Source organism: Oryzias melastigma, linkage group LG7, assembly GCF_002922805.2.
Source record: "Oryzias melastigma strain HK-1 linkage group LG7, ASM292280v2, whole genome shotgun sequence".
NCBI classification, from domain to species: domain Eukaryota; kingdom Metazoa; phylum Chordata; class Actinopteri; order Beloniformes; family Adrianichthyidae; genus Oryzias; species Oryzias melastigma.
Genome location: NC_050518.1, coordinates 18385332 through 18397483, shown reverse-complemented (window position 1 = coordinate 18397483; position 12152 = coordinate 18385332). Strand labels below are relative to the sequence as shown.

The 12152-nt window shown below is 40.5% G+C and overlaps 1 protein-coding gene across 5 annotated transcripts in view; it reads left to right on the top strand.

The window, feature by feature from the left end:
- The first annotated feature begins 378 nt into the window (after positions 1–378).
- Positions 379–12152, top strand: part of rapgef3 (Rap guanine nucleotide exchange factor (GEF) 3) — a 31031-nt gene continuing 19257 nt past the window's right edge. For 2 of the 5 annotated variants that reach the window (XM_036212846.1, XM_036212845.1), the window contains exons 1-3: positions 1644–1758; positions 2243–2328; positions 7922–7966. In XM_036212846.1, coding sequence (XP_036068739.1) covers positions 1734–1758; positions 2243–2328; positions 7922–7966 — 156 coding nt within the window. In that variant the 5' untranslated portion in view covers positions 1644–1733. Of the gene's footprint in view, positions 509–1643; positions 1759–2242; positions 2329–4781; positions 5149–7921; positions 7967–12152 lie in introns of those variants that run through there. The other 3 variants (XM_024292525.2, XM_024292523.2, XM_024292524.2) reach the window with 3 other exon arrangements.

The window sequence follows — 12152 nt, the reverse complement described above, 5'->3', positions numbered from 1 at the left end:
TTTAAGCTAAAAAGAATGTTAACATGAATAGCAAGATGGAGACAGAAGTGAGAAAAGAAGTGAGAAAGATTTTGATTTTTAGTCAAACGGGAAACCCTTTCTGTCTGTCAACTGGACCGTTAACATTACAACAGCTAAAATCTGTGGTCAAAAGATGAGTTTCACTTTGACTTGTGACTTTTCTGCAGATGCATGACATTCAAATGCTTCAAAGATAAAAACCACAAAACTTGCACAAAAAAGACAAAACGGAAACAGCGTACCTTCTCATCCTGTGATGCCCACACGCACTCACTGCTGCTTTCAGCACATGCTCTCAGGATCTCGCCGTGTGACCAATCACAGGCGTACAGGAAGCTGTGTCCACTCCATAGACTTAATGGTCCACTCACACTCCCAACTCGCAGACATCCCAGACTGAGAGAGTATCTTCAGACATTTGAGAGGATTGAGAGCAGAAAAGCGAAGCCACTGTTGGATGCATCACACTGACAAGAGGCTGCCAACGGTGAGTTGCTCATCACTGATCACAAACACGTGACAGGCAGACTTATGTGTACGACTCTACCAACTTGTTCATTCTGATTCAGCCCATAAAAACATATTAACTTATCCAGACAAAACCTAGAATTAATTTAAATTCCATATTATGAAGAAAATATTTTAAATTATTTAAGATTAGCAATAAAATGCATGTTTTGAATTTCTGTGAATGCAGTTGAGGGACCGTAGATTCTGTGTAGGATTCTGGGTTGTACCTGTTTCAAGTGGCTCCTGTCTTCATTTGACCGTGGGGTCAGACAGATCAAACACGTATTTCCCCAACTCTGTTAAGTGGTCGGGTAAAAGGAAGGAAAAGGTGTGTACATTTGTGTGTACATATATATATGTGTGTGTGTGTGGACGCTGCCACACAACAGAGACAGTTGACAAGTGCATTCCATGGGCGTTGATGGGCTTTCAGGAAATCCCACTCCCATTCCCCCAGGACCAAAATACACAGATACAAAAATAAATACAGTGACAAAGAAAAAAGATACAAAAAATGAACCGACAAGGTCCGTTTTGTGTATTTGCCAGCCCTGAAACCAGAACCTGGATCTGCCAGTTGATTCTTTTTTTATTTTTATTTTTTTAAGTTTGATTGCTTATTTTTTTAATTTCTTGCAAGATGCAGTTTCCTCTAATCATCACCGGAGGGCGCCATTTGTTTTTGTTTTTTTAAACGCAGCACATGTTTGTTGATGTTTTCTGTTTTGTGTATTGTAACTTTGACCTTGTTTTTCCAAAAAAAAAAAAGTAAATTCTCTTCAAATTCCCTGAACCTTAAAACAAAGTCACCTGACGTCAATCCCAGACTCTCATTTAGAGTCCCAAAAGAGTGTTTTTCTTTTTTTTTTCTAAACGCTGTGGCTTTGTGAGCTGATGTGACACATTTGTGACTTATTTTTGCAGGCATGTGTTCGACCACAAAAATCTAGATAATCAGATACGAAACACACAAAAAAAATCTCGTGTGCCTTCCCTTATCAGCTCAGCTATTGTGTTCATCCTCAGGAGGTCATAAGAAGCAAAACTGGATTTCCTCCAGCGTTAACATTCTTAGAGTGGCATCACACAGGCCTTGTGAGGCATTTCGGAGAGACAGAGAGGCAAACAGTTCAGCCGGGACACAAACGCCACATTCAAACTTTATTGCTTGTTTTCAAACTGGATTTTTGGGGAGTGTTTTCATGACGTTGCGCAGGTTAAAACCAGGTAAGATATATTGTTTTCCACCCTAGAGATTTTGTTAAAAAAGAAAGTGCTATTGTGGATGCGGAGTGACGGGGTTGTGACTCAAAGATAAAGGATTTCTGTGGGCGCTTAAGTCCATCATTCACTCACCACACACCCATGGAGGAAAAAAAACTAGAGGTTAGCCACAGGTGCACAAAAATAGTTTGTCCAGCTAGACAGAATGGATGTTCTTAGGGTGTGACTTGTGCAGAGACTTGGCAAAACACTCTGAGGTCAGCGCAGGAAGAGCAGCGCTGGAACAATAGCAGGGATTTAAACAGCAAGCGCCTGCAGGACACAGTCCAACCAAATCCAGTTATGTCAGGCTGTGCTCGGGAAGTCGAGTGAGAGTTCCCAACCCCGACAGAGGAGAGCTGCAACTCCTGTAAACACAGGCCGCTCAGGAGACTCTGTAGGACCGTTTGTCTTCTCTGAACCAAAACTGCTTCCCGTCTCTCCTCAGACGCTCGCAGGGCCACCTTCTCCATGGAGAATTTGGTCAAATCCATGTTTTCTTCGCCAAGAAGACGAACACAAGACATGGGGGACGTAAGTTGCACACAACTGCAACACAACATCCATCCGTCCATTTTTTTCTTTTACCCTGTAACACCTGGGATTTCACGTGCAACGCTCAATATTTCCAGCAATAATCAGCACTGCACCACTTTTCTTTTGAAATTACGTTGATCGTGTTGAAAAAAATGAGAGTGAACCAAAGAATATCAATACTGGAGCTCTGGTGTTCAAGGGTTAACCTACTGTATATCTGCCACAAAGAAACTAAACAACAGGTAACTGCAAAAAATAAAAAATAAAAAAGCAAAAAAGCAAAACTACATTGGTCACATTAACATTTGAAAAAATAATGTAAATCAAAGAACATAAACACTGGAACTCTGATGTCAAAGGATTAACACGCTTTATGTTTGCTGTATAGAAAAACAAAAGGAAACTACAAATAAACTACAAAACTGCAAATAACTACAAGAAACTAAGAAAAAGAGAAACTAAAATAAACTAAACTACAAGGAAACACAAAAAACAAAACAGAGTTGGTATCTGAAATAAATAACATAAGATTTGAAGCTTTATAGCAGAAAAACTACAAATAAACTACAAACAAAATAGAGAAACTACTTTGATTGTGTTAACGGTTTAAAATTACAGTAAATCAAAGAACATCAACACTGGAGCTCTGATGTTCAAGGGTTTATCTGCTGTATCCTTATGACATAGAAACAAATCAACAAATAACTACTAATAACCACAAATAAACTACAACAAAAATAGAAGCTAAAAGAAACAAAACGACAAGGAAATAAAAAAACAAAGATAGTGTCGAAAATAATTAACATAAATTTTAAGGCTACAATTTAAGAGAAACAAAACTACAAAGAAAAAAATAGTATATGAAATAATTAACATAAAGTTTCAGGGTATAATGCAGAAAAAACTAGAAATAAACTACAAAAAAAGAAAACTAAAACTACAAAGATACTAAACAACAAAACAAAGTATTTGAAATAATAAACTCAACTTTTCAGAATTTATAGCAGAAAAACTACAATTATACTACAAGTAAACTACAAAATAGAGAAACTTAACGACAAGGAAATTATATTTAAAAAGTTCATATCTGACATAACTAACATAACCTTTCAGAATTTATAACGGAAAAAAACTACAAATAAATGACAAAAAAAGAGAAGCTTAAAGGAGCTAAACAACAAGAAAATGAAAAAACAAAACAGGTTAGTATCAGAAATAATTGACAGATTCCCAAGATTTATAATAGAGATTAACAGACATAAACTCCCCAAAACACAATGACTCAAAATGTAACTAAACGACAGTCAAACTCAGGGAAGGGAATTATAAAGCTCGGACGAAGTAACTCAGCCGAGCAGGTGCGGACCTAGAACATTTTATATTGAGGGCAGAAGGGGGGGATAGACCATTACAAATATAAGGATAAATAAACGTATTTCAAACAGTTTTATTATTGTTATGAATATTAAAACGTGAATTCTTTTAGCTGAGGTTATATTACTAAAGAAGCTTGCATTGATGGTTTCTTAATGTTGGTCAACAATGATACCGATATTGACTCCAAACTTGGAGGTCAAAGCTTTTTGCTGAGGGGGCAGCGGCCACCCCAGGGCCCCCTGAAGCTCCGCCCCTGAATCAGAGGAAAACTATAGACTTTAACGAGCTTTTGCTGGGCAGACAGCAGGGGCAGACTTAAACATAAATAAATAAATCCTCCCAGGAATTTAGCCGCTGCTGGAGCAGGGGTTTCTGGGAGCTTTTAAGCTTCCCTCCCAGCATGGCGATTGGTGGAGCGGAAGCCTCAATCAGCTGTGCAGGAGGCGGAGTCAAGGATGGACCTCAGCAGGAGCTGAAACTCAAGGCCAGGGGTCATAAGAAGCCTAATGTTGGGGTACACCAGCTAGCAGGGCTACACAATCACACCTAGAGGCAATTTAGCTTCATCCATCAACCTTTGAAGAAGGTTTTAGGACATCTTCTGCACAAGCAGAACATGCAAACTCCATGCTGCTGGGATTTGAACCAGGACCTCATTTGTTGTGAGGCAAAAGAGTGAGCCAAGAAGCCGTCCAGGCGCTGACATGGTCAAGAGCGTCTCTCTGCTCCCCAGACTCTTTATCTGTGTTTATACAGATCAGGCTGAGGCGGGCAGCTGCTCCACCTGATAAGTGCAAAGTTCTGCATCTCCTGCGTTCATAACGCAGCCCGTGTTTCATGCAGAACTGAGGCTGAGTGTCGGAGTTGGCTGAACTGTCAGTTGTTTCTGAGCGCTTCATTCAGGTCAGGCGTTCTTGTCACCTTTGCGCGCGGCCTCTCGTCCATTAGTGGCCGCTGAAATGACGCGCATGCCCTCACACACGCACGCACCAGCTGATAAATCAAACGGCCTCAGAAGAGAGAGGAAAAGAGGGCCTCTTTGATGTAGTTTGCCAAAGTGTGCGCGCGCAACACACGCGGCTGAGCAACAGAGTGCGCCTGTGCGCCGAGGATGGCTGAGCAGCAGCGGAGCGCAGCGCTCCCCTCCCTCACTGCGCACACGGAGGCGCGTCCGGAGAGGTCTGAGGATCTCCTCTGAGCTCAGGAGTTGTGAGGAGAGAAGACGAGAAAAAAATGCGCAGCTTGGAATTGACGCAAAGATAGATTGACGCGCCGGGAGCCATGCGCGGGCACGCCGGGATCCGAACCTTCAACCGGGAGGCTGTTCTGATCTGATCTGATCTGATCTGAGGCGACATGCATCTGTTTCGGAGTCACTATTACCAAGTGTTCCCCAACCGCAACTCAGTGGAGACGCCGACGATCCAGGGCATCAGCTGGGTGAGCTGCTTGGGTTTACTCCAAAATAAAACTACAGACATTTAACAAAATAAAAGTCTTTAGCAATCGCCCAAAATTTCTTTTAGGAATAGAAAATCTCAAATTTGACAATTGTATTTCATGCATGTTGCTTTTTCCAACAAAAACTGAAATAATTGATCGTTTTCTTGGATTTAGCCCCATTAGGGGTACAGGTGTAATATCAGGGGGCACATCTGGGTGCTGAGAGTTTGGGGTGTAAAATGCTAAAATGCTAAAAAAATCATGTTATTATATCAGCTCTATTATCCATATATCTATATTCTCATTTAAGCTCTTTGAGATGCCTTATAGCTTGTTTTTCATGTTCTTATTCCCTCTTTTACCGGGCTTGGGACATTAACTTATTTATTTATTTATTCTACTTTTTATTGTCGGTTTTTTCAGACCATCATGTTTGGGGGGGACAGTCACCACATTTAGGGGGCATAGCCCCCCTTGCCCATGCCTATATCCAGCCCTGATTTTTCCACCACCTTTAGATTATTTTTTAAAATTAATTTAAAAACCTTCAAATAAAACTTTATAATTTAGAATTTCCATTTGCTTAATCTTGCTAAGAAATAGTTTTCTCAAATTAAAACTTTTCAAATTAAAATGCGTTAGGAAAAAGGGTGTCCATGACAGACAGACGCCCCCCCATCATTCCTTTTAAATACTACAGTTGTCAGTCAAAAATAAGCTTTCCAGTGTTCATTATTCACTCATCACTAAATCGGTCAGCTCATGATTAAAAGCAATCAGCGGAGGGAGTCCATCATGAGGATAAACAGGACCTGTAATCCCAGATAACCAGCGTAAAGGTTCTGCAGTGTACGCTCTAAAGCAGACTCCTGCACATTTTTCTATTGTTTTCGCAGAAACCGTGTGGGCGACGCCGGAAGGTAGCGAAACGCAAAGTTGTGCTTAATAAACTCAGGTTATAAATAGTGTATTGTTTATTGTTCACCTCCCCTGTAACCCCTCCACACACACTCACTCAGTTTACAGAAAGGGTGCGTGGAAGAATGTGCAAAGGGGAGCTCTTTCTTTGTTTCCAGGTCACAGGAAAACACAGAGGAGGGTTGAAAGTCTTTGGGTTCTAAATTAGACTTGAGAGGACTGTAAAAAAATGCAGATGTGAGGCTGTTTAAAGCCCCTAAAGATGAAGGATTTTGTTACAAATCGTGAAGTTCAGAGCCGGAAATGTAAAGCACTTTGCTGTTATTTAGGTCAGCTTTTGTGTATCCAGTTAGACAAATTGGGCCACACCAACACCCGGTTACACATGGCATGGTTGTGTAAGGTGACAAATCTAAGTCTGGTGCAACTATTATAATTTAAAGCGATTGATGCTTAGTTAAAGTGAAAGAGTGGATCTCCTGTCATTCGGTGGATCTTTCCTTGTACTCGTGTGAGCAGGTTCTGTTAAAGACATTTTTTTTTAATTTTATAAAAATGTTTCCAGTAGTGATTTAATGATGATTATGAAGATTTTAATCAAAATCCCACAACCTAAATGTTTTAAAAAGCCATTTTTCATGTTGATCTGAAACCTCTGTTTTCAAAATCTCCTCTGAGGGGGCGTGGCTTTTAGTGCATGTGCAGCAGATCTGTTGTGATGCAAAGAAGGATCATTAATTCAAACAGTCTGTATGCGACAGTTTGATTTCAGAGATTTAAAAGGAGAAATACTCAGAAATGCAAAAACATTTGTTCTCTTTCAGAAGAAAAATGCCACACATACATGTTAAAAACTCCAAAAACATGATTTTCATCAGATGAACTTTAAAGTCTAAGCAGGAGCAGCATCTCTGCTGAACTCTGACCTAAAGCGCAGAGGAGCGAAATGCCTCGCTGACGTGCACAAAGGTTCCTGATGCCCGCCAGCTTGTTTTGTGTTACCTTTTCCATTCAAGATTTGTTATCCTGAAGTCGTTGGGCCGTCCACAATTGAAGCGACATTTTTTTTTTTCTCCGGTTCAGACCTGGATCATGTGATGTCTGCAGGCCAGGCATGCCACAAAGTCTGGCTGCAGGAGTGAAGATGGATATCGGTGGAGTGAGGAATGAATCATACCTCTACCATCGATGCCGTCAGCGACTGTACGGCTCACATATAGGTCACGTGACTCCCTCATGGTTTTAGTTTGGATTTATAGTCTTTATTTGGTCCAATGTTTTCACCACAATGCAAGAGCAAGTCAAATAATCTTTAATAGTTTTAGTACGATATTAAATCTACAGAAAACAACAACCGTGGGAATGCGGGTCCACAGCTGTAGTCACAAGGCCATCGTAAAAGCATAAAACGCAAGCAACAAAGAGGAAGTCCCACTAGACAGAGCAAAGTACGAATCTCTGCATAGTAACCCAGTTTGTTTATCTCTATATGTGTTTTTTATTTAGTCATTCTATTATAATGAAATCTGTGTGTAGCTTTAAGCCAAACAAATGTGTTTCCAACCACTCCAGCTCAAACACTTGACACCCACCCACCCACTCATCAATGATGGGGGGGCTCCGTTCATTGTCTCTCCTTCCACTATCAATTTTCAGTACTGTTCAGGTAAGATTACTCTGGAACGAGCAGAACGATTATGATCACCAACCTGTCCGACTGGTTTGTTCAAACTGCAGCTCCAAAGCAAATATGTTATTTATTTGAGACGTTTTAAAGCTGATATTCAGAGACGCGTGGCTGAAAGAGAGAGAGAGAGATTTTAAAATGATTTTTTTTCTCTGTTTTTGTTAGACTCCACTGCCAGAGGCCTTGGATTCGAAGGACACAATGAAGCAGGTGTGTACTGATGGAGATTCTTTGACATCCCCAAAGCTGAGCGGGATTGAATGGGCTTTTAGAAACCATCTTTTGAGCCGTTTTCAAAGCGTTCCCAGTGGTCTTTTAATTATGATTATGCAGTTTTTAGCCATGGTTCTAAGTCATGGTTTCTGCAGAGTGTTAGAAATCACATCAAAGTTGTGGGCGGCACCATTGGTGCAGAGCAACCCCGCCCCCCTTCCCCTCCCTGTAGCTACTCTCTTTGTCAAACCACATTTTTTCCACTGCTCCTGATTCAGATTGAAGAAATACTCAGAAATTAAAATGTAAGCTTAATTTTCTTTATATATATATATATATATGTCCTGCATTGTCAGAGAAATGCCAGAAAGCATTTAAATTCTTTCTAACAGGCAGATAGAGAAAAGGAATCCTCATCTTTTAACCAATCGTGAGCATTTTAAATGGGAGTGGGCATTATTATTTTTGTCTTAATTGATTATGATTATACTAAGAGTAAAATAGATTTTTTGCTTCAAAAAGTACTCAAATATCGTCTTTTAAAGATTTTTACCAAGTCGAACATCTTTTCTTCCTGTTTACAGTTACACTACTGAGTTTCCTTTTTATTAACTCAGCTGCCTGTAGGCTTTATTCCGAGTTTACATGAATTACGATATAACAATCATGATGCTTAAAACTGGAGCAAATGTTCAGTTGAAATCAAAATGACTGAATCCTGGTGTAGTTCACCAAGTAACCACAAACAAGTCCGTCCTTATTCACTTCTACTTAAAACTGATTAACTTTCAAACAGACGTAACATGATAACAATCTGGTTTCATTTTGTGTTACTTTTGCCTACATTTAATAACAATAATGGCAGTAATTATGGAGGCCCATTTTTATTAATCAAACTCCAGGCTTCCAGGGCCGTCCTCATGCTGGTTTTTCAAGAAAATCCTGCCTCATTTGCTGCTGATTACCTAGATCAGGTGTGCTTATCCAATAGGGAGCTTCAATTGTAGGTTGAACATGTAGAACACTTGCCCTCGAGGCCGGAAGTTGACACCCCTACGCTTGAGTTTGCAGAATGTGAAAAGTGACTGTGGTTTTCTGATTGACAGGCATTTGTTGAACCCTCAGCTCTATAACCATTCTTGTAATAACAACTGCCAGACTGGCACTTTATCTACCACCGTTACCCCCCAAAACGCTGACAGTGAGGAAGTCAAAGACGACTGGAAGCAAACCAGCTTAATAAGCAGCGTAGACACACAACCTCGTCCACCATTCATCTTTCTGATACCCATTAACATCCACTTGGAATGGCCTTTGAAGTCCAGACGTCCTGTGGCTTAAAGCGGCGTTGACCTCTGCTAACATCCACAGTTGCAGTGCTTGCACTCTTTCAAACTGCTGAACTCCTGTTTTTTTGTTATAATATCCTGCATTACTACTCAAGCGAGACCTAAAAAACACATTCTTGGTCAGACCACTTAGGGACCAGTCTAAAGGGCACTCCAGAGCCCTCGGCGTTCTGACCCTTTCCCTGCATCCTTTACCCTGCTCTGCCCAGACTCTTTGTGCGGCTTTATCTCTGCTTCTTCAACGCCACGCCAAGGAGGGAGCCTTTAAAAACACTGATAACACGCCTCGACACGGAAGGGGACTCTACTAGGTTCAGTGGTCTCTCTCACACAAGGGTCGCTGAAGAGCACAATGTGACTCACATGAAAACACTTCACTTTCAGTTTCAGCCACAATCCCTCATGTATCAACATAATTATTGCTTACAGTAATTTGCAAAATTTTGAAACAACTGTACTGTAGAGGTGTTAAGGCCACTCAAATAGATGGTAAATTGGTGCATTCTTACTAACTTCTTTTATGGGGTCCAGATGACCCGACCCTTTTATTGACGTGTGATCCCTTCCATGACAAACGTAGACGAAGGTGGACAGGATTTTATGTCTGCCACAAACACCAGTGAAGACAAAAAATCCTTGAAAAAAAAAAGTCCAGCGCGCTGTCTTGTGGAGTTCAGATGACCCCACTTTTAATGTAAACATGCCTAGGATAGCACACACACATTCACACACTGATTGCGGTTCACTGCAATGTGGGGTTCAGTGTCCTGCCAAGGACACTTCAACACACGAACGGGCAAAGTGAAAACAAACTTACAATCTTCCAATCGAAGGTGGACCGCTCTACCTCTGCACCATAGATCGCATATAAGGTTTATATTTATACTCTTTAACCGACATAACTACAGGTGCATGACTTTGAGAATATAAACCCAGCCAGATCATGTTTAACGGCTAGGAAATAAGCATCCTAAACATTTCTGGTACAATTATTGACTGTATCTGAGAACTGGACTGAGTGACCCCTCCCCCCTCACACTCCAAACAGGAAGTTTGGAAGCCAAAATCCCATAGACTTGTATTGAGACATAAACAGCTATTACTCAGTCATTCTATTTGTCAGAATAACCGTTCTTGTTCTGATACATTTTTTAAATCTGGTTCTAGATAATCCTAACTTTTTGTTGTAAGTTATTCAATGTATAAACTGCCCTAAATTTAAAAAACATGTTGAATGCTCAAACCGTGAAAGATTTTGTGTGATCAACTTTCAAGGGTTAGGGGTGTCGACTTCCAGAAAGTATACTCCTGATATGGCGGTTGCCATAGAAATGATGACTCAGACCAATTTGGACCAATCGTTGCTTACTGACGTCCGACAACTGAATTTACTCAACTTGGTTAGAACCGAAAGTACAAAAACTTCTATTGTTCTGGCATACAGTCAATGCAGGATTTAGGGATTCTTAGAAAAATACAAAGACAAACGTGCTGTAAAGGAGAATTGAAAAGTATACAGTCTTCCTTTGTTCTATCGTGGCACATCTTTTGTGGTCTTGGTGTTTTGTGGATTTTTTTTCAGTGCAAATTTGCATTCTTTTTTTTGGTGAACAGCACACAGTGTTCTAAGTCCTGATTGGCTGTTGATCTTGTCAATGAATCTCCTGCACGTGCAGCGTGGAGGGTTACATAAATCTTTGATCGTGATCAGATGTTTGTTTTTATTTTCTAATTCTGGACTTACTACTTTTATAAAGCGGTGAGTTTTGAGAGTTTAAACAAATTAAAATGTGAAAATGTTTATGTCTGTCTAAGAAAAGTTTTACAGGCTTAAAAAATCTGCAATCTTACTTTGCAGATTTCAACTATGACTGTTTATTTATGGAGCGACTCCTCGCAATAAACGAGGGAACACTGTATTCCATTCCACCAAAATACAGGGGGTTCACCCCATTCTTCACAGTTTTAAACTTCAGTACAATTCAGATAAAATCAGGTAGAAATTTTTGAAGAGAAGACATAAAACGTGTTGGGAAAAAGTCAACACATTCTCATTCCCAACTCATCACATATTGACGTTTGGTTAAGGACCCCTCTGCATCACTTTTTGATGTTTTAGGTGTCCCCAACTCGTCATTTTTTCATATGTGCTGTCTGTTCCCATTAAATCGAAGGTCCCCAATTTCAGGGGCACGAACCGGAACCGGTCCAGTACGTCAATGTGTTGGAAAAAGTATATCCTTCCATTGAATAACAGGCTTGTTACCAACAAGATCCTCTGTTCAAACTCCATGACAGCTTTGAAAAAACTATGTAACAAACATGATAATATAACTGTGTGACACTTCAACCAACCATGATCCAGCCGTCCCTCTCTCATTGATGATTCACTGGATCAGGTGAGTCCGCGTTGTGATTGACAGGATGCAAGTGGAGGATGGTGGTGGATCTGGAGGATCAGGGTTTGAGCGTAAAAGGCAAAGTGTTTGTCTGGACACTTTTACTCATTCAGCTTTTTCAGTCTTAGACTCCTGACCATAAAATGACTCAGGGAGGAGGCCCGGGTCATAAACCAGGTTATGGTTTCTGAAATAGCCCTCTCTGCCTGAACTGCTGCTGCACGCAGAACTTTTGTGTGCTCTACTTTGCATGAGCGATGATTGAGAGCAGAAAAGGTGTTTGCTTTTGTGATTTGTGTCACTTATCAACACTTATAATCCATATCAAAAAGTGGCGCGGAGGGGGCCCAAACCATACATCTATATATGACGAGATAGGAGTGGGAATGCGTTTGCAGAAACTGTCCTAGAAAAGGCAGTTTTTTTTTTTTTTTT